At 54.7% G+C, this 22903-nt stretch overlaps 3 protein-coding genes across 11 annotated transcripts; 1 reads left to right on the forward strand and 2 right to left on the reverse strand.

Moving 5' to 3' along the window:
- Positions 1-3549: 3549 nt before the first annotated feature.
- On the reverse strand, positions 3550-14655 carry Lcn12 (lipocalin 12). Of its 5 annotated transcripts, none has more exons than XM_029567730.1 (7): positions 14571-14655; positions 14175-14298; positions 7894-7996; positions 6277-6353; positions 6091-6213; positions 5872-5973; positions 3550-4948 (listed from the first exon to the last, which is right to left on the reverse strand). In XM_029567730.1, the coding sequence occupies exons 2-7, from the start codon at positions 14272-14274 to the stop codon at positions 4920-4922; spliced, it is 534 nt and encodes a 177-aa protein (XP_029423590.1). In that variant the 5' UTR covers positions 14275-14298; positions 14571-14655; the 3' UTR covers positions 3550-4919. The 5 variants fall into 5 exon arrangements, with proteins under 5 accessions (XP_029423590.1, XP_029423589.1, XP_029423591.1 ...); XM_029567729.1 differs by having other exon boundaries at positions 14175-14302; positions 14571-14654; XM_029567731.1 differs by lacking the exon at positions 7894-7996 and adding an exon at positions 13360-13447 and having other exon boundaries at positions 14175-14632.
- An 84-nt stretch (positions 14656-14739) lies between these two features.
- Positions 14740-16348, reverse strand: C8g (complement C8 gamma chain). 3 transcript variants are annotated; one of them, XM_029567726.1, is made up of 7 exons: positions 16122-16345; positions 15868-16004; positions 15616-15686; positions 15416-15523; positions 15098-15199; positions 14989-15027; positions 14740-14910 (listed from the first exon to the last, which is right to left on the reverse strand). In XM_029567726.1, exons 1-7 carry the CDS (start codon positions 16257-16259, stop codon positions 14891-14893), a joined length of 615 nt encoding a protein of 204 aa, XP_029423586.1. In that variant the 5' UTR covers positions 16260-16345; the 3' UTR covers positions 14740-14890. The 3 variants fall into 3 exon arrangements, with proteins under 3 accessions (XP_029423586.1, XP_029423585.1, XP_029423587.1); XM_029567725.1 differs by lacking the exon at positions 14740-14910 and having other exon boundaries at positions 14953-15027; positions 16122-16348; XM_029567727.1 differs by lacking the exons at positions 14740-14910; positions 15416-15523 and having other exon boundaries at positions 14953-15027; positions 16122-16281.
- A 408-nt stretch (positions 16349-16756) lies between these two features.
- Fbxw5 (F-box and WD repeat domain containing 5) lies at positions 16757-21463 on the forward strand. 3 transcript variants are annotated; one of them, XM_008841909.2, is made up of 9 exons: positions 16757-16888; positions 17956-18171; positions 18432-18589; positions 18854-19028; positions 19103-19251; positions 19431-19860; positions 20194-20341; positions 20427-20639; positions 20719-21463. In XM_008841909.2, the coding sequence occupies exons 2-9, from the start codon at positions 17979-17981 to the stop codon at positions 20960-20962; spliced, it is 1710 nt and encodes a 569-aa protein (XP_008840131.1). In that variant the 5' UTR covers positions 16757-16888; positions 17956-17978; the 3' UTR covers positions 20963-21463. The 3 variants fall into 3 exon arrangements, with proteins under 3 accessions (XP_008840131.1, XP_008840132.1, XP_008840133.1); XM_008841910.3 differs by having other exon boundaries at positions 16887-17341; XM_008841911.3 differs by having other exon boundaries at positions 16887-17239.
- Positions 21464-22903: the final 1440 nt, after the last annotated feature.

Here is a 22903-nt window from a genome sequence, read left to right on the forward strand (position 1 = left end):
ACATCTCTGGAGGAGCACCCGGGGGTGGGGTGGGCAGGGCATGCTGTGGTGACGCTGGTGAGTTCAGGACCCCACCTGGAGCTGGGACTTATTTGATGCTGGGCCTGAGATGGGGTCATGGTTCCTTCTGTTCTCTCCCAGAGAGCAACTGTCTAGTAATTTCCTGGTAATAAAACCTTCCATCTTGGAGGGAAGCTCATTAAGATACAGGACGCTTTTTTTTTTTTGGTCTTTTTGAGACAGGGTCTCTCTCTGTAGCCCCAGATGACACGGAACTGGCTATGTAGACCAGGCTGGCCTGGAACTCACATGCCTCTGTCTCCCAGGGTGCTGGGACTAAAGAAGGCCTACTACCACACGGGACTTTCAAAAAGGATTGCATCCTTGGAGAAAGCATCTTCAACTCAGGGAGAAAACAACTGAAACTGACTAGATTCTCAGCCCCTCTCCCAAGTTCTTGTGGAAGTTAGGACAGACAAGCTGAGCAACCAGGAAGAGACGCTCTCTGCCCTACCGAGCTGCCTGTAAGTTGTACATTGTGCTCCAGGCTTCCAGGCTTTGAGTTGTTGCCCAAGCTGGGGCGGGCTTTTGATGGTGCAGCTGTCTTTGAGTATTTCTGCTTCTGTAAGTATTCTGTAAGTAACCCTTCAACCACACTCCTGTAAGTAACCCCAATAAACTCGTTGGTTCACCAAACTGGACTTTGGTGGTGTCCTTACTTTGAATTGTCACTGTTTCCTGTCTGGGGTGAGTGTGTGTTCCTGTCTCCCCAGGAACAGTGCCACACATCAGCCTCCCCTTTTCACCTCTTTCTTTGGGTTAAGTGATTTTTTACTGTATCATTTCTTCCGTGCTCATACTTTGCTGATGAACTTTTAAGGGTTTTGCTGTGTTGCCCAGGCTAATCTCCTAACTCATACGCTCAAGCAATCTTCCTACCTTAGCCTCCCAATTAGCTAGGACTGCCAACGTGCAGCACCACACCCAGCATTGGCTTTGCTGGCTTCTTTCTTTCTGAGGCAGTCTTACTCTGTTGCTCTGGCCGGCCTGAAATTCACTATGTAGCCCAGACTGAGGTTGAACTTGTGGTAATGCTCCAGCCTCAGCCTCCAGGTAGCTGGGACTAGAGGTATATGCCACCATGCTGGGCCTCCCTGTTCTGTTAATTCTCTAGGAAGTATGATACAGCTCTGGATTCTGTTGGCTTTGCTATGTACCTTACTCTGAGCACACATCACTTCCCCACGAGACTCAGGGTGCAGGTCTGTGCACTGTGTCCCGGAACCCCAGGCTGGGTCTCCTCTCTGCTCCATAATCTCTTGAACGTCAGAGCATCAGAAACCATTTTCTTCCCATTTTGATGGAGTCTGTGGCTATGGGTACTTTCCAGTTCTGTCTTAGCTCCACTCAGGAGTTCCTGCCTCGAGATTAAAAAGAAGGGAACTGTAACCTCGGTGAGTGATGGCACCTGTGTAAACGCAACCCCAGCCGGGGTCTAGAATGTTCCATCACCTTCTGTGCTTTGGTCAGCCACCTATCCTTTTCTGTCACTGCAGGGGAGTTTGGAAACTACAAATGAAATCACTCGCCTTGCCCCCTGCAGCTGCCTGAGGTCGGGACAGCTGTGTTACCACCTCTCAGCTTCTCTCAGCTCGGAGTGGAGTCTGTGGTGGAAAAGGCAGCTGTGGTCCTGCTGGGATTCTGTTCGCTCGCTAAAGTGACCCCTAGCTTGACCTTGCCAACGCAAGAGCTATGGGCAGCCCAAGGACTGGGGTGGCAGGGCAGCTTTGGTGAGTCCTCCACCAGCTTTTGACATGGTTTCCTGGTCAGACACTGAAGTGGACATCCAGGAACACCCAGGAAGTCACTCACCCCTGGTGCCTTGGAGGGCTGAGCCCCTCCCACTTCTGGACCAGACTTGGACCCCATGGCTCTACCCATTCAGGACCCCCTGTCATGGACCAGCTAATCCCCACTTTATATGTGCATGTTCTTGTCATGTGTCAGTTTGCATGTGTATATATATGCATGTGAGTATGCGTGTATGTACACTGCCCCCTTGTGCATATGCATGCAGTGTGTTCATGTGTATAGGTATATGCATTGCACATTTGTATGTGTGCACATGTTCATGTATATGTATGTACCACACACCTGGGTATACGCATCGATGTATGTATACATTTGTACATTTGTGTGTATTATACACGTGTATTCATGCCTGTATGCATGTGCATTACATGTGTGTATATGTATGCATAGTAATCGTGTGTATTCATGTGTATTGCATACATGTGGGGGTATGTACATTAAACACTGCACACTTTTGTGTATGCTTGCATGTTTGTGTGTGTATACACGTGCTTCACACACTTGTGTGTGTACAGGACTGCATAGAGGTTGTGGTAGTTTGAAGGGGAATGTCCCCCATAGGCTCCAAGTATTTGGACATTTTGTCCCCAGTTAGTGGTGCTATTTTGGGAGGTCTTAGAAGGTGTGGCCATACTGGAGGAAGCACGTCACTGAGGGCCTTAAACCTTGCCGACCTCCAGCCACCTCTGAAAATGTGAGCACTCATCTTCCGCTCCTACGCCAGCCCCCTCTGCCGCCATGCCTCTCCACCACCGGCCCCCTCTGCCGCCATGCCTCCCCACCATGATGGACGCTTGCCCTTTGGAACCATAAGCTAAATAAACTCTTCCTTTTATAAGTTCCCTGGTCAGCCGCGTGAGGTGGCACATACCTTTAGTCCCAGCACTTGGGAGACAAAGGCAGCTGGATCTCTGTGAGTTCAAGGCCAGCCTGGTCTACATAGTGAGCTCCAGGACAGCTGGGGCTAAAGGAGACCCTGTCTCAAAAAGACCAAAAGTAAATAAATAAGTTCCTTTGGTCATGGTGTTTCCATTAACAGAAAAGTAACCAACACACAGGTGGTGACTCTGCCACCTTATTTGGGAAGTGATATGTGACGTTTACATGTGCCCTGGCCTCTCCTTCCCCAACAAGCCAGCCCCATGGTTGCCTGAGCCCATGTTTCCTACCCATCAGAGTTTCTTCCCCGTCAACAGCCCTGACTGTTTCTGCTGTCTCCGGCAGCCCCAGCTTCTCTCCAACGTCTCTGGCCAAGTCCCAGAAGCTCAGACCCATACAGATGGCAAGGAGTTCAGAGACCCTGCAACCTGGGCCCTGGTGCTCAGGGCTGCCTCTCCTACCTTAATTGGATGGTCTAGTCGGGGGCCATGGAGAACTTCTGGGCCACAGGTTGGCCGGCTTGGCCTCCCAGACACAACCTTGTCCTTTTGCATCTTGTCTCCTGGCAGCCATGTGCCCTGGGGACAGTCCTGGGATTAGGACAGAGTCCAAGCTGTTCTCAGAGGTCTGGACTCACTGCCTTGTGCCACTATCGCCCAGTGAGGTCAGGCTCTCGAACCCAAGGCTAGGCTGGAAACAGCTGGCATGGGCACGGGGTGGCTCTTAGGTCAACTGCTGTTGTGTGGTGGCCACACTCCCTGCCCTGCAAGGAGGCCTGGATTGAAACACAAAAGGCTCTGGTGTTTGGGGCCTGTATTATCACTTTTTTCATTGCTGTGACAAAATACTTGACAAGAAGCAACTTAAGACAGGAAGAGCTTGTTTCGGCTCGCAGTCCATCTTGGAGGAAGAAGCCGTGGCTGAAGCCGGAGGCAGCTGGTCACATGGCAGCCACAGCCAGGAAGCAGAGAGCGATGATTGCTGACTTCAGCTCACATTCTCCTTTTTATCCGGTCCGAGATGCCAGTTCATCCATTCACACACCTATCCATTCGCCCACCCTCCATCATCTACCCCGCCCATCTACCCACACAGCTTCCAGTCAGCCCACCTATCAATCCAACTGTCCAGCAAGACAGGTTTTGCCACCTTCTCTGTGACAGGGGCCATCTTGTAACCTGGGGTACAGTTAAGGATAAAAGTGATCTTGTTTCCCTTGTGGAGTTTCTACTGGAGGTCAGATATACAACAGGATGCTGAACTGAGCTACAAGTCTCCACACAGTGTTGCCTGAGACTAGCACAGGAGCTGGTCTTAATGGGGTCATCAGGGAAGGCTTTGGGTCAGAATGTGCTTGGTTTCTGTACAACCTGCCCAACAGGAAATGTACCTGAGGCCATACACCACTGCCTAGGGGAAGGGAATTCTAAACATCCCCCACTCATGGGCCATAAAGTACTCTAGGAGGGTAAAGCCTAAATCTAGTGGGCTATCTATGCATGCTATTTGCTCTCTGGCAAGGCCAGAGGCTATGGGGCTATCTCCAGGCATCCTGATGGGTCATGACTTGCTTTGCCTCCACAGCGCATAGTGGAGCTTACAAAGATGAAGACTTGGGAGGGCTGCTCTTGTAGGCTGGGTAGGATGACCACTGGTGTGCCGAGAACTCCTCACAGGTACGTATGTTTGGGAATGGTGCTCAGGTTCTAGGCCCATGGCTTTGGACTTTCTGTACCTCTCCATTTCTGAATAGTTTCTCTAGAATGAAGGTGTGGTCTTGAGCTCCTTGTCCCACATCTCATAGGAGGAGGAAGTGCCCTTGTCTCCTTTCCCAGCCTAAGGTGTCCACATCCTTCCGCTCTAGGCCCTGGCTGTTCCTGCCTGCTGTATGGGACCTGGTGCACCAGGGGCCTTAGCCCAGCAATACCCCACCACGGCAGCTCCAGAGCTCTGTCAGGTACAGCTATGACCCATTACCTCACATAGCCTGGGGGTCAGGGGAGCAATAGAGTCTGGGGTTGAGAGGCCAGGTTGGGGGTGCTCAGAGGAAGAGCCTCTTACCCACACCAAGGCCACAGTGTCATACTCAAGGGTCCCAGACAGTATGTTTATTTGTGTTGAGAGCAGAGGTGGTGTGGGGCTGGGCTGGCAGGAGCCACTTCATCCTTTCAGCAGACGCTGGGATCAGTTAACCAATCTAATGGGGTGGGGGACACAATTGGGGTGGAGGGTAAGGAAGAGAAGCAGAGGGACAGAGCTGGGGAGGGGCTCAGGAGGGGCAAGTGCAGGGGTAGGCAGGCAGCTTGGAGGTAGAGCAGGAGGAAGAGGGAGGGAGAAGAAACCAGTGGCTCCAGGAAGGGTCTGGGGGACTCCTGGGTGCAGCTGTCATCAGCCTGGACTCTTCCAGAAGCCCTGCACAACCCCTGCCTGTCCCACAGGCTCCCAGACCTGTGGCAGATCTGGTGGCCTGGTAGAGTGAGTGTGAAGGTTAGTGCAGACATGCATGTTATTCTGTGTTGTATGTTGTGAGTCAGGCACAGTGATGCAGGCCTGAAATACCAGCACCCAGGAGGCTAAAGCAGGAGAATCTTGAGTCCCAGTGCTACACAGTAAGACCCTATCTCAAAGTAAAAAAAAAATGTGCAAGGTGAGCACGTGTGTGAGCATATGCCTGTCTGCATGTTTGTGGGCACACACTACGTGTATGCATGTGGCTGGGCAGGTGTGTAGTACCTGAGGTAGGTATTGGAGGGGCATGACGGGAAAGGCTCCTGAAGGAGGAGGAAGTTTGGGGGGAGGAGGGGAGTGAGACTGAGGACAGGGCTCAGCCCTGAAGCCCCTTGGCCCTGGGTTCTCAAGGACTCTCCTGCCAGGGACCGGATGAGCTCCAGTCCCCAGCGAACAGGGTATCAGAGTGGAGAGTCCCAGGATCAGAAAACCCAGCACGGGGACGGGGTGGCCTGGATCCTGGACCCAGGTTGGAAGGAAGTAGCCTGGGACTTGGGTGAGAACAGGAGCTACCAGCCCCTCCCTTCTAGCTCTGTGAACAGGCACTTGGGTTTAGCCCCTCTGACTGCAAGACCCCACACATGGTGCCCGAGGAGCCATGGTGCCCATTACCGGTTACATCAGGGAACACGAAGTTGTTCTTCGTGAGGTTTTGCGCTCTGGTCAGGCAGACGAACTTATTGATTGTCTTGTAAGGCAGTCTCCATTTTCGGCCTGTGGCCAGAGGAATACAGTGTGGCTCTCAGCACTTGGAGGTGGTGAGGCGTCCAAACCCTGAAAGGACTGCTCCCACCAGGGACCCACGTAGGGCCCAGGGACGTGGAGTCTTACCCAGAAGACTGACCCTGATGATGGTCTGGCTGCTGGTTTGTCTGCTGGACAGCATCAGGGCGAACTTGGTATAGTCTGTCTCTATCACCTGCACCTCCTCACTGTCTGCCCCAGGCCGTGACCCTGATGGACACACACATTAGGTTCCTCAAGTAGCTGTGGCCCTTCCACCCCTGTCTCTCTCACCTTTGATGTCCACGGTAAACTGCCCAGGCTTGGTCGCTGGGATCAGCATGTAAGACCAAGCGTCGCAGTGCTTACCCCTGTGGGAGTGGATGGGCAGAAGCAGAGTGTTCAGGAAAGGGAAGTCAGCCGGCCCCACCCATGTGGACCACAGAAAATTCAGACATTCATTTTTGGAGCCTGTAGCCCAGAAGGACACAGAGGACTGGAGATTCTACCTCCTTCCCGAGCCTTAGCCCTGGGGCCCTTCCAGCTGCTCTGGGCCCTTCCTAGGCACAGAGCCATATAGGTGGCTCCTATTCGGCCTAGCACAGGACCTCAAATCCACACAGATGTGCCATGGCAGAAAGAAGGTGATGGCTGTGGCCACCAGGGGCAGCCATGGGACCCACAGAACTGAAAATAAACCAGGGACCCAGGCTTCCATGCACCTGAGTGCTGATCGTACCAGCAGTTCAGTCTTTATTCTTATACTTGTGAGAATCACAGTCACACGTCTACAGAACTGAACAATAATAAAATGGCTTCTCATACTCATGAGAACAACATTATCTCCAAGGTATGTCTACTTAGAAGGTCAACGTGTTTCATGAGAAACTAGAGGGGAGAGCCGGCACTCTGGAGATCTCTCCCCAGCAAGCATTCTTGCATAGACTTTCTCATGAGACACAAGGTTCTCCAGACATACATGTTCAAAGTTCAGCTTAATTCACCAAGCATATTTTTAAAAAATATTTTTTTATTTTATGTGTATGAATGTATTGCCTGCATGTATGTGAGCGCACCTGTATCGTGCAATGCAACAGAGGTCAGAAGAGGGCTTCGGATTCCCCTGGAACTGGAATTAAGGACGGTTCACAGCCGCCATGTGGGTGTTGGGAATCAAACCCGGGTCCTCTGCAAGAGCAGTCAGTGCTCTTAACCGCTGAGCCATCTCTCCAGCCAGCAAACATATTTTTAAAGTCATAGGAACACTATTTCATAGTCCCTTCACATGGTGGCACACATCTTTAATCTCAGCACTTGGGAGGCAGAGGCAGGCAGATTGTGAGTTCGAGGCCAGCCTGGTCTCCATAGCTGGTGGCTACAGGGAGACCCTACCTCAAAAAGACCAAAAAATAGATAAAAGTAAAAATAAATAAATAAATAAATAAATAAATAAATAAATAAATAAAGGTGATTCTAGGTGACAGCAGCCAGCCTCCTCTCTGGGGCATGAGCCAGCAAACCCCAGAAAGGGACAAGGGCAGACTTCGGCTTATGGCTGTCTGCCACTGTTAACATTGTGAAACAAGAGCCTGCCCAACAAAGATCAGGTCGGGACAGGCAGAAGCAAGACAAAGACAAGGAGACAGGGCCCTGACCACCGGGTTCAAGCCTCTGGGTGTGGAGGTCCCTGAAACCCACCAGCCTTCCACCTCCAGACTGAGCCACCAATGCCTCGCCTCTTGCTTATAGTCCACCAGCTGCGATAGGCTTCGGCAATGATCATTAAACAGTCTGTGCTAGACAGAGCCTCTGGACATGGTTCCTCAGCCCATAATGTGGCTGGGCCATGCAAGGCTCCTGGGATACAGCCCTGGATCCTCGACAGCTTGAACACAGAGACACACTACTCACCGAGTCATGGAGTTGGTCACCTGAATGTGGCTGTTGTTTTTTAGCTCAAACAATGAGATGAAAGGATTCAGCAAGACCCTGTCCATCTTCTTATAGATGTTGCCTGCCAAGCCAAGGACGAACCACTCCCCCTGGAACTACATGGCTGGTGGTGGGCATGGCCAACCCCTTGCCACTCCACCCTCAGCAGCCCATAGCCAACTAGGACACTTCCCCAGTTGGTAACCCCAGGCTAGGCTGTGTCAGTGATGCTGGCAGGGCCCTTCCTTTTGTCTGGCAAGCACAGAGTGGCCCCGGGTCAGTAGCCAGGTGACTTTCCCAAGCCTCAGTTTATCTACCTTTAAAGAGGGAGTGATTTGGTAGGGATACGGGAGGAACAGAAGACTGAGGATCCCTTTCTATTGCAGGACAGGGGCTCACTCAGGGGCCCTGAGAACAGGACAAAGCTCTGGTCAGATGAGGGCCTCCCTGGCCTCCCTGAGAAGTGCCCACAGGCCTGTATGCACCCTCCCTCTGAAAGCCTGGCCAGCTTAATTCTTCTCCTCCGCTGGAAACCCTGTACCTGGTCACTTTGGAAGCTTGTCAACTGAGGAAAGCCTGGTTGCATGGTTGGGGTTGGGGTCTCCCCCTCCAGGATTTTAGGCAAGGTCAAAGTCAGCCAAAGAGCCCACCGAAGGCCCATGCCAGCAGCTACCAGGTCCCAGAGGAACAGAGCCTGCCTTTGCTGTTGGCAATGCCAGATCAGAAACCTGCTTCTTCACAGCCTACTGGCCAGTGCCCCTCCCTAGGGAATGTGGCAAGACAGGAAGGTGTGGAGGGAGGCAGGACAGGGTCTCTTGGGTTCTAGCCAAAAAAGGGAAAGCCTGCTGGGCCCAGCTGGGGCCATCTTGTACCTCTGAGCACCTGCTCTAAGTGTCTACATGAGGGAGTCAGACCCCCCCTGTCGCATCTGCTCTATTGGCCCTTCATATCAAAGAACAACCTGTCCCAGGCAGGGATCCTGACTGTCCCTAAACTCCACAGCTTGTTATCTGCCCCCAGGCAGCTCCATGGCTCCCTATGTGTTAGAACCAGTATGGGAGTCAATACTGACTGTCCAGGGTCAGGAGAGTGCAAAGCTGGTTGCAGAAGGAGAGGGCTCAGGAGCACCAGGGCCAGGTGAGGACTGCTGGGTATTTCAAAAGGACCTGATACCCAGAAGGAACAACAGGGCCTGGGCACAGAACCTTTAGGAGCCTATAGGAGTAAAGTGCTATTGAAGCAAGGTCCTATGGGAGTGGGATCCCTATAGGATCAGACTCTACAGAAGTGGATTCTTATGGGAGCAGGGTCCTATGGGAACAGGACCCTGATTGCTCTAGTCAGCCTAGTTCACGCTCTGCTCGATGCCAAGAAACTGAGATTAGTCTTGCCCAGTCCTGTCCGTGCCCTCTCATCCTGTTTCCCCACTTTGCTGTTCAGAAGTCCTCTCACTGCCCTCCTGAAAGCCTTTTTTTGGAAGCTCAGTATATGAAGTTCACACAGAGTTTATATATGTTAAGTGTTTAAGCAGTGCAAGACACAGGAATTGTCCCATCATTACAGACTGTGGCATCTGGCCCGGTAACAGACCTTTTTTGATGCATACACAAACAGGGGAGGGGCACGACCTGTTTCCGGGGTTCCAGAAGCACATGCCTTATTGATCTTCCCCACCAGCACCCTGGGAGCAGATTACCTCCACCTCAACCTTTGTATCAACAAAGCCAGAAGTGTTAACTCTAAGCAGAGCACCATTATCCTAAAGGGACGAGGGGCGTGGCTACACACAGGCAACTGGCCATTACTGCCTGAGCTTCCAGAAGGAGGTTCAGAGCCTCTTCACCTGCTTTCTACACTGTCATATCTGCAAGGCAGGGCCAAGACAGCCAGGCCCTCGCAGGCCCCTCAGTAGACAGGGACCTTCCCAGGCTCGCTGAATGTACACAAATGGACTTTTATCTTCCACATTGGTCCTAAGGAGTGCACGGACCATGACCCCACCCAGGGCTTGGAGGCTGCTGTGGAGCTAGAGGCTGGGCAGCTGCAGGGTGGCTCCTCCCATCCTTGATGTGATTGGTAGACGGTGGCAGGAGACCCACACAAAGCCCAGCATCCACAATTATTTCCTGATATTTGCTGGCCACACAGCAACTGAACAGGCCTGCCATCCCAGAACTGGGGTTGGTCTGGGGTCCTGTGTGTCCTGAAGCTGACCAGGGCCAAGATGTGGGGAAGACAGATCCCTGGCAAAGCTTGGAAAGGCAACTGGCCCAGGTGGAGAAGACAGCCGCCTCACCTCTGCATCCCACCTGCCTCTTGCCACCGAGAGCGTGGTTCTGCCTCCTCCCTGTCCAGGACCCTCCCTCCTTTCCCCTTCTGTCTGATCCCTGTCCCCTTTGTCTTCCTCACCAACCTTCATCCCTTCCAAAACAGGACAGTGAGGGCAAACTGCCTCCATCACGTGCCGTCTCCTCCCTCCTGGAAGACTCCTGAATGCTGACCTCTGCTCACTTCCCTACTCCAGAATTCTTCCCCAGCTTATTGTCCTGGGTAGGAGGAGGCCACCAGGGAGGCTGTAAGCTGTTTTCACATGCAGGGGCTGCCTATCCATAGAGACTGGTGTAGACAGGGAGGGCAGGTGTACCACTGCTTGGTCCTGGGGAAGGGACACTGACCCTCATGATCCCGTGGGTCCCCGGAACAGATCTCTGGCTCCAGGCCCCTATGGGTCAGCTCCTCTAATCCTGTGGTCTCACGCAAGATGGCCAGTTAGGTGTTGGCTTCTACACACACACACACACAGACACACACACACACAGACACAGACACACACACACACATACACACACACGCACACACACAGACACACACACAGACAGACAGACACAGGCACACATACACACATACACACACGCAACACACACAGACACACAGACACATACACATACACACACACAGACAGACACACATACACAGACACACATACACACAGACACACAGACAGATACACATACACACACACAGACACACACACATACACAGACACACACACAGACACACATACACATTGAACTCATAGATCTACCTGCTCTGCCTCCCCAGTGCTGGGATTAAAGGTGTGGGCCATTACTCCCAGTCCGAGAAAAGATTTTTACATTTTTATTTATTATTTTGTGTGTATGTGTGTACTGCCTGCATGTAGGTAAGTGCACCCGTGTTGTGCAATGCCCTCAGAGGTCAGAAGAGACTGTCAGATCCCCTGGGACTGGAGTTACGGACAGTTGTTAGCTGCCATGTGGGTGCTGGTATTCGAACCCAGGTCTTCTGCAAGAACAACCAGTGTTCTTAACGGCTGAGCCATCTCTCCAGGTCCCAGCTTCTACATATTTTAAAAGTTCTTTTTGGGGGTGCTGGAGGGATGGCTCAGCAGTTGAGTACTGGCTGCTCTTGCAGAAGACCCAGGTTAAGTTTCCAGCACCCACATGGCATCTAACAACCATCTGTAACTTCAGTTCCGGGAGATCTGATGCTCTCTTCGGACTTCTGTGAGCATGGCATGACACAGATGCATTTACACACATGAAAGTGTACACATAAAATAAAAATAATAAAATATTTTTTAAAGTTCTATTTTGGGGCTGGAGAGATGGCTCAGCAGTTAAGAACACTGGCTGCTCTTTCAGAGGACCTGGGTTTGATCCCCAGCACCCACACAGCAGCTAACAACTGTCTGTAACTTCAGTTCCAGAGGATCCAACGCCCTCTCCTGGTCTCTGTGGGCACTGCATGCATGACACGGGTACACTTACATACATGCTGACAATACACTCATACACATAAAATGAAAATAATTTTTTTTGGTCTTTTTGAGACAGGGTCTCCCTGTAGCCCCAGCTGTCCTGGAACTCACTATGTAGATCAGGCCGGCCTCGAACTCACAAAGATCTGCCTGCCTCTGCCTCCCAAGTGCTGGGATTAAAGGCGTGCACCACCACACCTGGCTTTGAAAACAATATTTTTTAAAAAGTTCTTTTTCTAAGATATTACAAATCACCTACTAGAATTAGAAAGCAATATTCACACCGTAGGAAATAGTTGTGTTTGTGTGGTATATGCACATGTGTATACTGGGGGGCCACAATCATGAAGAGGCAGAAGCATGTCCAGTGTTCTGCCCCATCACTTTCTGCCTGATTCCCTTGAGACAGGGTCTCTCACTGACCGTGGAGCTAGACTGGCAGACAGCAAACCTCAGTGCCCTTTGTCTCTGCCCCTGCCCCTTAGTACTGGGGTTACAGGTGGGAGTGGCCACACAGCATTTTACATGAGTGTTGGGGGTCCAAGCTTATACCCAGTGCTTTTACCCACTAAGCATCTCTCCAGCCCCTATAAGAAATATTTTAACATTAAAAAAATACTCATAGACCAGTGAGATGACTCAGTAGGTAAAGATGCCAAACATGATGACCTGTGTTCAATCCCCCAAATCTATGCAAAGGAGGAAGGTGAGAACTGACTCCTGAGTTGTCCTCTGACCACCACAAACACCTCGCCAAGCATACACACACACAATAACAATAAAAATGCACATAAGACCTATCATTATTTTTCCTAGGATTTTCAAATGTAACTGAAGGTTTTTTTGTTTTTTATCTTTTTTTGAGACAGGGTCTCCCTGTAGCCCCAGCTGTCCTGGAACTCACTATGTAGACCAGGCTGGCCTCGAACTCCCAAGAGATCCTCCTGCCTCTGCCTCCCGAGTGCTGGGATGTCTGCCTCCCGAGTGCTGGGATTAAAGGCATGTGCCACCATGCCCGGCATTTTTTTTTTTTTTTTTCTTTTTGGGCTTTTTGAAACAGGGTCTCCCTGTAGCCCTAGCTGGCCTGGATTCACTATGGAGGACCAGGCTGGCCTGGAACTCACAGAGATCCACCTGTCTCTGCCTCCTGAGTGCTGGGATTAAAAAGCACTTTTATGTGTCAATTCCAGAGCTCTAGCTACTTGAATCCATGTGGGACCTGTTAAGGTTCAGATAGCCCTGCCCTCTCACCAACAGGATCCCAAGGGCTTCTCACCCCCCTGAGAAAAGGGAACCTAGCTGACGCACCTTGGTCTTTGAAGTCAAGAGAAACAGACTTTTCTCCACTGTTTGGCCAACACAGCAGGCTTCCCCTTTGATCTCTAAAGAGGACAGGTTTTAAGTCCTGCTCTCCCACTCCCCGAACTACCCAACTTTAAAAAAAATACATCTTCCCGCCTTCTGCAGGAAGCAGAAGCCTCCCTTTTAAAAGACCCCACCCAGCTCAAGACCCAGGCAGACATTTTCCCTGCCCGAAAGGGAATCTGCCCCATGTGTTCCTTTGCTAATAAACCCTATTTTGATGGAGTTTTGGCTGTGCCTCGGTGCCTCATCATCCATTCGCTCGTTCTCCACCAACTTTTTACCCAGAGGCCGTGCTGTCCATGCTCAGCCCATCCAGATTCACAAGGCAGCGCTTCAGAGGGTTAGGTCTCAGCCACGGGAGTCGTGCCCCTGCCGGAGCAAGACCTCACTTTGTGTTTGGGGAAGGAAGGAGAAGGTGCTCCTGGGGTCAGGGCAGTGAGGCTGAGGCCAGGCCCCACAAAACTTGGGTATTCCTGTACACTTTATTTTGGGGGAGAGTAGGAGGGTCTTCTGCACCTCCTTCCAAGGCCCCTAGCCATCCACTTTCCCTTCACTTGACTTCCTCCCCTCCCAGAATCCAGCTGTCCAGAGACCATGGATGGTCAGAGCCTCCTCCAGGGCAGCAGTGGTCTGACCCAGCAGCAATCTACACCAAACCCTGTGGCCCTCTGTCCTCCAGACCCTCTGCTCTAGGGACCACAGCTTGCTGCTCACTGAGGTGCCCTGGGGCAGTTAAGACTGCGGGGGGGGGGGGGGGGGACCAATTCCAAGGGGCCAGCCCACCCCTGCCTTATCATCAGTAGATGGTTGAGCCTGGACTTTAAGCCCCCAGGGGCAAAGATTCAACTACTTTGTGTTCCCAGGGCCTGGAGCACTTGTGGGCACTTGAGAAATGCTTATCCTATGAGTGCTGGGAGTCTACAGACCATCAACAATGTCTGGGTCAGGAGATCTAAGCCCAGCTGTGTCTGAGATGATACCCAGTTCCCCAAACCCTAGCCCTGGCCCCCAGAACCCAGTAGACCATCCTAGGACTGCAGAAGGGGTTGCCTGTTCCTGGGGAAAAGGCAACCTCCTCTCTTGTGAGGGTACTCACACCTTGCTTCCTGGTCCTTCTTTGTGGCTGGTGACCTTGGCTGGAGCTTGAATAGGAGTTGCTGGGGGATAGTCCAATCTATATCAGGGGTCCTTCCCATGTGTCCAGAGCCCCATGCTCATCCCTACCTGGTCCATAAAATAGGCTTTGTTTCCCCCAGCTGGGATACAAGTTTTCACCCTCTGTGCTCCAAATGTTCCCTCAACCCCAACCCTGTACCTCCCTAGCAGATGCCTCTGGGCCTCTCTTTAGCCTCCAGGGTCAAGGGCCAGGAGGGCGTGTTGGCAAGCCTGTGCTCCTCTCCAGAGAAGGCCACCCTGAGCGGGGCTCTGGGGCCCTCTGTGGGCACCGAGACAGCCTAGTAAGCTGGGGTGGGGAGTAAGGAAAGGAACATACCCGAGAGTAAGACTCCACTGCAGAGGGGAACTGAGGCTCAGGGAGAGAGCAGGGACTCCGTGCTTCTAGGCAGGAGAGCTGTTTCTAGCCCCACCTCCTTAGGACGGTGCCTTCCCTTCCTATCCTAGCAGGTGGAGCGCCTGTCCAGGTTGACAGAAAGGACCCAGGAACAAGTCTGATGTTTACTGAGGAGCCCCAAGACAACAAAGCTGTGTGATGGGGTACTTCCGGGGGCAGACAGGAGAGACTCGGGCGGCATACTCAGGATGCTCGGAATTCTCTGAGGAGGGTAGTCCACTGTCGACAGCTTCTCCTACACGCTAGCCTCGTCTCCGTACCTCTGTAGTAGACATAAGCCTCAGCAGGGGCAGGTAAGACTCACCTCAGCCAGTACTGCCCACCTCTGTTGCCCACTCACCATCCAGGATGTGAAACTGGTCCGCAGTCTTGCAGAAACCTGGGGGCCCAGCCAGAAGTCAAGGAGGGCGGGACATCAGCCAGGAGGGGGCGGGGCTTGGAATACTTACCATACTTGGGGAAGAAGAAGACTTGGTCCTCTGTCAGGTTGGCCCCCCTGACTCGCTGCTCAAACACACTCAGGGCAGAATTACTCACAGGCAGTGAGCGAGCTGTGGGATAGACAGGGTTCCCGGGACACAGCTTGGTCAGCTATCTGTCCTGACCCCACCTAGCCCCTATACCAGCCCATGTGCCTGCTACTGACACCTGCCAGACAGGAGGGTATGGGGAGAGTCTGTGTGTCCTTCTGGAGTCACCCAGCCAACCAGGATGGCTCCTCCAGGATGCAAAGCTCAAGCCCGTGTGGATCCAGGGCTACCACGCACCATATAGCTTCACAGACAGCTTCCGTGCCCGCTCCAGATACAGGATGGCGAAATTCTGGTAGTCAGTCTCAGCAACAACCACTTGAACGGGCCCACTAGTCCCTTGGGCTAAGGCAGAACCATTGTGGCAGCACATCGGTCCCTTCCTCACTTCCTCCCTCCAGCCCTGTACCCCTCACTCCTTGGTGCCCTCATCTCACCTTGCAGTAAGAAGCGGCCAGGGACCCCTGTGTCTCCAAAGAGCTGGCGCACCTGCCAGCAGATCCCATCTCTGCGGAAGGGGGAGATGAGGTACGGGTGGAGGCATCCAGGTTCTGGGGACCCCAACCAAGGTGGGGCCATGTAGGAGATCCCACCCTGGCCACGGAAGGGCTAGGAGCTGGGGTCGAGCTTAGGTCAGGAGGACAGGGTAGGGTGGAGTCAGGCTGGAATGAGGGTGCACGGGGACTCACAGCTTGCGGAAGGTGCTGACAGCCATGGCTGCACCCTGGGGAGCTGTGTGCAATGCAGTGGCCTCAGCCTGGTAGCCATGTTCCTGCAGGAAGTGGCAGGCAGAGCCCACAGCCACAAGGAACCATGTCCCTGCAAACTTGAGGTAAACCGGGAGGGCTCAGGAATGAGGGAATGGGGCAGCCTGGGCTATTCTTGCTAAGCTAGGCAGACTCTTACGCCTCCTTTTCTTATCCCCATTACCCCCAGCTTTTACCTGCTGAGCACTGAAACTGGCCTGGGCCTGGATTGTGCTGATGGGGGATGGAGGCCTTGGGGGCTTTCGAGCCCTCTGGCCCAGCGAACCCGCTGCCAGGAGCAGGGTGAAGAAGAACACAGCCCCGGGAGACAGCATGGCCGGGGTGTCAGGGACAGTTCGTGACAGGACAGTGAGGCTGAGAGCTGCACTGTCCCAGGTCAGAGTCCACTGTCCAGTGCCACCGGAAGTACAGTCCAAAAAATCTACATCTGTCCCCTGCTTCCTCAATCCCCACCCTGGGCCAGGGTCCAGCCTGGCCGTGACAAGAGCTTGGCACCATGCCTCAAGTACAGTCTGAGCTGACCAGAGTACCCTGATTTCCACTTGGAGCCAGTGCTCGACCCTTTGCACACCAACAGCTGATCTTGTCCCCACAGCCACCCACCATAGGTCCGTAAAGCCACTTGCTCAAGGCCCAGCAGCCGAAAGGGCCGGGGCCAAGCCTCGAACCTGCCACCCCTGCGCCTGGCTCACTACTGCCGCCCTTCCGGTCGCCGGGAGCACTATTCGGGGAGCGCTGGAGCGCGCGCAGGCGCATGAAGATACGCAGGCCGGTAGCCCGAGGCTGAGGCGCAGGCGCAGGAGAGCCCGACTCGCGCTGCGGGCGCTCGCTATCGATGCCTCGGGGCTCGTGGCGTCGAGCCTAGGTCGGCTTCGGACGCCTGCGGGAGCGGCGGCGGCGGCGGCGGAAGCGGGGGCGCAGCGCAGAGGGCGGAGGCGCCGCGGTGAGTTCGGCTTCGGCCCCGCAGCGCTCGCCCGAGTCACCGGCCTCGGGCCCATTGCGTCTGGGCCCTGCCGCCACCAACCCGTTCCGCTCCAGTGTCCCGGGCCCCATCGCCGGCCTTCGCCGGTGTCCGCCGGCCCTGCTCGTCCGGGCCTTGTGTCCGGCGCTGCCTGGTCCCTCCTCTTCTCCGGCCTCTGCCCCCGCCGCTCGTCTTTTCCATCTTCACCAGCCTTGTCCACTGTCACCAGCTTTTTCCTGTCATGTTCACACTTGAGTCGTCCCTGGCCTTATCTGGCTGGTGATGGCCTTGGCCGGCTATGTCCAGCTGAGTCCACCCAGGAGTGTTCAGCAGGTGATGGCCTTGGCCCGCCATATCCAGCCATGTCTACCTGTTCAGTAGGTGATGGCCTCGGCCGACTGTGGTCAGTGGTGTCCACCCGGTAGTGTTCAGTAGGTAATGAACAGTCTGCCGCCCAGTCTGGCCCTGCAGGGTTTGGTCCCTGCTATGTGCGCTGACATTCGGAACCCCCACCACTGCCATCACCTGCCTGGCCAGGTTTTCCTGGGCCGGCAGGGCAGAGCCCGCTGGCCAGAGGGAGCCTCCTTTTACAAGGAAGGCTGTCCTGCCCTGTCAGTCTTGGGGCAACAAGATCAGAGGTGGGAGCTGTGGGGTACCACTGGTCCACCACTGCTAGAACTTGGCCCTGCTTGCCTGCTTTGGGCCTTGGGACCCAGCTGGAAGGTGTGAGGATCGGGGCTACTTTCCACTCCTCGGGATACACCAGACCTAGCAGTACCCACATGCCCCTCACTTGCTCCAGCAAGTCCTATGGTGCCCCTGGGGAACGGGAGGTGGTGCAACCTCATCATATAGGTACTTCAGAAAGTGCAGGGTCTTGGTGGGACAGTGCTGCAGCATTGCCCTGCACATGCTCAGAGCAGCGAGATTCTCACCTGGGGCTGGAGGAACAGTTAGGACTGCCATGTCTGGAGTTCCAGACCATAAGTCCCTCCGGGGGTTTGGGGGTAAAGAGGCTTGGACTCAGGGCAGCCACTGGTGGGTTTCAGGGCCGCCGGGGCAGAATGTCACGATGGATGAGGGGGGCATGCCCCTGCTCCCGGACAGCCTTGTCTACCAGATCTTCCTGAGCCTGGGCCCTGCAGATGTGCTGGCCGCTGGGCTAGTGTGCCGCCAATGGCAGGCCGTGTCCCGAGACGAATTCTTATGGAGGGAGCAGTTCTACCGCTACTACCAGGTGGCCAGAGATGTGCCGCGTCACCCAGGTCAGAACCTGCACACACCTATGGGCCTGCCAGCCTCACAGAAGGCAGGAACTGCTTCATGGCCCCAGGGTCCTCACACATGGGCCGTGTTGGGGGAGGGACCTGTGAGCATGAAGGTGCACCCCCTAGTTGAGGCCTACTTGGTGACTGGTGGGCTCCAGAGACACCACAGTACAGCTGTTCACCATGCTGTCTGTCAGCTGTTGACCTTGCACTGTGAGGGAAGCTCGCATCCAGGAGTGACTCTGTATTGCCCACAGCGGCCACATCCTGGTATGAGGAGTTCCAACGACTTTATGACATGGTGCCCTGTGTGGAGGTGCAGACACTGAAGGAACATACTGACCAGGTCTTGCACCTCAGTTTCTCCCACTCGGGGTATCATTTTGCCTCCTGCTCCAAGGACTGCACAGTGAAGGTGAGGGTGCCCTTCCTGTGCAGCCTAACTCACTGGGAAGAGAGGTGGGAAAAGCAGAGGGCCAGATGGGACCTGGAGACCTGGCCTGGCCCAGACAAGACCCAAAGCTAAAAATAGCCTTAGCCTTTTGCTCCAAGGGCCAGCTCTCCACATTGGTGGGCTGTGGTGGGAGTGGGTAGTGAGGGACCAGGAGTTCCTGCACCCTTAGTGAAGGGTCAGGACTTCTGCTGTCCAAGTAGTTACCCTACAGCCCCTCTGGTACAGATCTGGAACAACGACCTGACCATCTCCCTGCTGCACAGCGCGGATATGAGGCCATACAACTGGAGCTACACCCAGTTCTCCCAGTTCAACCAGGATGATTCACTGCTGCTGGCCTCAGGGGTGTTCCTGGGGCCACACAATTCCTCATCAGGCGAGATCGCTGTCATCAGCCTAGGTGAGCGAGGGCCTTGGGTTGGGCTGCCCAGGAGTGCCCTGCTGGCAGCCTGCCCAGCTCTGGCCTCCCCTCAGACTCCTTCGCCCTGCTGTCCCGAGTACGAAACAAGCCCTACGATGTGTTTGGCTGCTGGCTTACGGAAACCAGCCTCATTTCGGGGAACCTGCATCGTATTGGAGATATCACCTCTTGCTCGGTGCTATGGCTCAACAATGCCTTCCAGGTCTGGACAGGGACAGGGATAGGCTGGGCAGACAGGTGGGGTAGGGCAGAGGAAAGAGAGGGGAAGATGTAGCCCCGACTGGACATGGGAGGACAACCGGGGGCAGGGTAGCTGCTCCCCAGGCCTGGCCCTCTGGCTAGCATCCACCTGTTCTGAGCTCTGCCTTGTACCCCACATAGGATGTGGAGTCAGAGAATGTCAACGTGGTGAAGCGGCTCTTTAAGATCCAGAATCTCAATGCCAGCACCATCCGCACAGTGATGGTGGCTGACTGCAGCCGCTTTGACAGCCCAGACCTGCTGCTGGATGCTGGTGACCAGGCTGTGCTCCCCTGCCGAGTCTTTGACCTGGGTGGGGACAATGAAGAAGAGGCCACCGACTCGAGTTTGTGCACCCCTGGTCCCGGCCGTGCTAAGGAAGGTTTGCGGCTCATGCTGGACAGTGTGTTGGATGGGCATACACAGCTGTCAGATTGTGTGCTGGAGACCAGGGTGGCTGAGCTCTTGGCCCAGGGCCGCACCAAGCCCCCAGAGCGCAGTGCCGCTGATGCCAGGAACAAGTACCTCATCTTCACCACTGGCTGCCTCACCTACTCGCCACATCAGATCGGTAATGGCCGGCAGGGCATGGCAGGGCAGGGCCGGGCCTGGGAGGGTCAGCACCCATTGTGGTGTTTCTCGGGCCCTCCAAGGGGCCAGGAAGTCCAGAGGCAAAGTCCACAGGTCGTGCATTTGCTCCTGGGGTACAGCCTTGGCCCTGGCGCCTTGGTCCTGGGTAGCAGAGTGGTGGAAATGCAGGCAGGGTGTTGGCTCAGCAAGTGACTAGGTGGAATCCAAGTGTAGGCAGTGCTCATGGACCACTAGGGATGTTCTTGGACTGGGAGAGCTAGGTGGTAACATCCCTGCAGGCTCTGGATGGCCCCTCACCCTGTCCTCCCTGCAGGCATCAAGCAGATCCTGCCGCACCAGATGACTACAGCGGGGCCTGTGCTGGGCGAGGGCCGGGGCTCTGATGCCTTCTTTGATGCCCTGGACCATGTCATTGATGTGCATGGGCACATCATTGGCATGGGCCTATCTCCTGACAACAGGTGGGCCCCAGTGTGCTGGGTAGGGCACCCACAGATGGTCCTACACCGACAGTATGCGTGTATCTAGCATGTGCCCCCTGCACAGGTACCTGTACGTGAACAGCCGTGCCTGGCCCCCTGGCTCGGTGGTCGCCGACCCCATGCAGCCGCCACCCATTGCGGAGGAGATTGACCTGCTGGTGTTTGACCTCAAGACCATGAGGGAGGTGAAGCGAGCGCTGCGAGCACACCGCGCCTACACGCCCAACGACGAGTGCTTCTTCATCTTCCTGGATGTCAGCAGGGATTTCGTGGCCAGGTGTGGGTTCAGGTGGGCCCCAGGGCTTGGGTGGGGGCTGCAGCAGGGGGCGCAGGTTCATCCAGATGCTGTCCCACAGCGGGGCCGAGGATCGGCACGGCTACATCTGGGATCGCCACTACGACATCTGCCTGGCCAAGCTGCGGCACGAGGATGTGGTCAACTCGGTGGCCTTCAGTCCCCAAGAGCAGGAGCTCTTGTTGACGGCCAGCGATGATGCCACCATCAAAGCCTGGCGCTCACCACGCACCGTGCGTGTCTTCCAGACCCCACGCCCTCGTCCACGCCCCTTCTTCTCGTGGTTTGCCAGCCATAGGCGCTGAGGGCACCCGTGACTTGAGCCATCGGGATCCACTGGGGACAGTGATGCCCCGTGTTTTTCCTTCGCTGGGGCAGAGAAGCTCATAGCAGTAATGCCTTAGGAGGGGCAGCCTGACCCCAACACGTTCACGCACGCAACCTGCTCACTCAGCCATCAGGCTCAGCACTAGGGTAGCTCTGTGGGCAGCACCGGAGATCCCTTGTCAGCCTCTTGGCCGGCTTGGGGTACACAGGACACTGGAGGCCCTGCTCCTCACCTTCTTACACTGGGCTGGCAGCTCACATAGCCCCAAGCTGGTCTCTGCCTGGGTACCTAGGATAGTCAGCAAGACCCATACCCTTGGCTGTCCTGTGGGGGCCCTGGGTGACAGCCCATGGGCTGCTGAGGGCGCCTGCCTCTGGTAATTTGGTTTGTGCACAGCAGTTTGGCCTGTGGTGGGCCAGGTGTGCTGCATGTGCACCCATCACCTGGTCAGGGCCTGAATAAACAGCTGGCAACAGCACGTGCCATCTAGTCTCAGTCTGTGGGGAAGGGCTCTGGGCACTGCTGGCTACTGTCAGACCCGATGTCTGCCTCAGGGTTCCTACAGGAGGCTGGAGTACACCCCTCTGGCCCCAGGGGTGTCTGCATGGCTGCTGTATTGCATACTTACAGATAGGAGAGGAACACACAGTTTAGCACAGTACAGCCTGAGGCAGGTCCCTGGGGTGTCGGGGGCTACCAGAGACATCCCCAGGAGAGCTTCCTGAACAGGGTGTGGTGATGTGGGCCAGTAATCCCAGTGCCTCAGGACTGAGGTAGGAGGACAGGGAGTCAAAAGCCTTCCTGGACTACAAAACAAGTCCAAGGTTGGTAGTTGGGGATATAGAGCTCAGTGGTAAGAGTGCTTACCTGGTATGCTCTGGGTTCAATTCCCAGTGCCACCAAAAACCCCTAAACTCCCTGAGTGGGTGGGGAGACCCAGGGTGCAGAAGGGCAGCTCTAGGCTGTCCTGGGAACTCACATCTACTGTGTCCAATTCTGGGTTACCTGTGTGATGGTGGCAGGATCAGCCTCCAGGGTGACTCAGGTGAGCAGTGAGCTAGTGAACAGCCTGCTACCCTGGGAATTCATTTAAAAGCTGCCCTCCCACAAAGAATGGAGAAAACATCCAGGGTACTGAGTAAATGGGGTAAGTGTCCTTCCAGGTCAAAGACAGCAAGGAAGAAGGGGCCTGGTCCTGAGGGTGGGAGCCACGCTGGCTGTATCAAGGGACTGGGGCAGGAAAGCCAGGCCTTGTCTGTGATGTGTTGCTGATGCTGGAGGGCAAGTGCAGCAAGCATTTGTCTGTATGAGCAATCACTGGAGGGGGCAGGAGCTAAACTCCACAGGAAGCCCGGGGACCATGGGGACAATTCACAAAGCCACTAGACCTGGAAGAGAGTGAGGAAGCAATCTCAAAATTGCTGTGGCAGCTGGGCTGTGGCTCTGCTTAGAGCTCCTGCCCACAAGCTCTAGGCCTTGGGCTCCCTTCCCAGCATGGCAGAAGGAACTATATAGATCATCCTACATAGGATGAGCCTGGAACTAGGAATTCAGAGCCCACAAGTGGCTCCTCTTGCTACAGAGACCAACCCAAGTCCAAGTGCAAATACGCCCTTGAGAATCTGGACAACTTCCTGGGAAGGACCTCGTTTATCTGATTTAGAATTGAAAGAATGCACTATAGAGCAAAAGTGGGCAGAAATCGGGAGCATGCAGAAAAGAACGGTGGAGAGTAACAGTAACAGACCACCACCCCATGTGTCGGACTTTACGCGTCATGAGGAAAAGGCAGCAGTGGGTGGAGGGGACACCCACCATCACAAAAGGGCAGAGGATGGTGAAGAGGTGGGGGTGACACACGGGGATGGTAAGATGGCTCAGTGGTAAAGACACCTGCCACCAAACACCTGAGTTCAGT

Source organism: Nannospalax galili, unplaced genomic scaffold (assembly GCF_000622305.1).
Source record: "Nannospalax galili isolate Female #2095 unplaced genomic scaffold, S.galili_v1.0 scaffold1421, whole genome shotgun sequence".
Taxonomy (NCBI): domain Eukaryota; kingdom Metazoa; phylum Chordata; class Mammalia; order Rodentia; family Spalacidae; genus Nannospalax; species Nannospalax galili.

What these genes read in the sequence shown, in the direction of transcription:
- Lcn12 (XM_029567728.1), bottom strand. Translation starts at nt 8,575, where the DNA reads ATGGGCCTTCGGTGGGCTCTTTGGCTGACTTTGACCTTGCCTAAAATC. An exon ending in GTGACCAACTCCATGACTCG is followed by an intron (nt 6,354 to 7,893) that starts GTGAGTAGTGTG and finishes CCACTCCCACAG; the next exon opens with GGGTAAGCACTGCGACGCTT. An exon ending in GTTTACCGTGGACATCAAAG is followed by an intron (nt 6,214 to 6,276) that starts GTGAGAGAGACA and finishes TGTGTCCATCAG; the next exon opens with GGTCACGGCCTGGGGCAGAC.
- C8g (XM_029567725.1), bottom strand. Translation starts at nt 16,259, where the DNA reads ATGCTGTCTCCCGGGGCTGTGTTCTTCTTCACCCTGCTCCTGGCAGCG. An exon ending in CCAGTTTCAGTGCTCAGCAG is followed by an intron (nt 16,005 to 16,121) that starts GTAAAAGCTGGG and finishes GTTTACCTCAAG; the next exon opens with TTTGCAGGGACATGGTTCCT. An exon ending in CTTCTTCTTCCCCAAGTATG is followed by an intron (nt 15,028 to 15,097) that starts GTAAGTATTCCA and finishes CTGGGCCCCCAG; the next exon opens with GTTTCTGCAAGACTGCGGAC.
- Fbxw5 (XM_008841909.2), top strand. Translation starts at nt 17,979, where the DNA reads ATGGATGAGGGGGGCATGCCCCTGCTCCCGGACAGCCTTGTCTACCAG. An exon ending in GATCGCTGTCATCAGCCTAG is followed by an intron (nt 19,029 to 19,102) that starts GTGAGCGAGGGC and finishes GCCTCCCCTCAG; the next exon opens with ACTCCTTCGCCCTGCTGTCC. An exon ending in AGCAGGGATTTCGTGGCCAG is followed by an intron (nt 20,640 to 20,718) that starts GTGTGGGTTCAG and finishes GCTGTCCCACAG; the next exon opens with CGGGGCCGAGGATCGGCACG.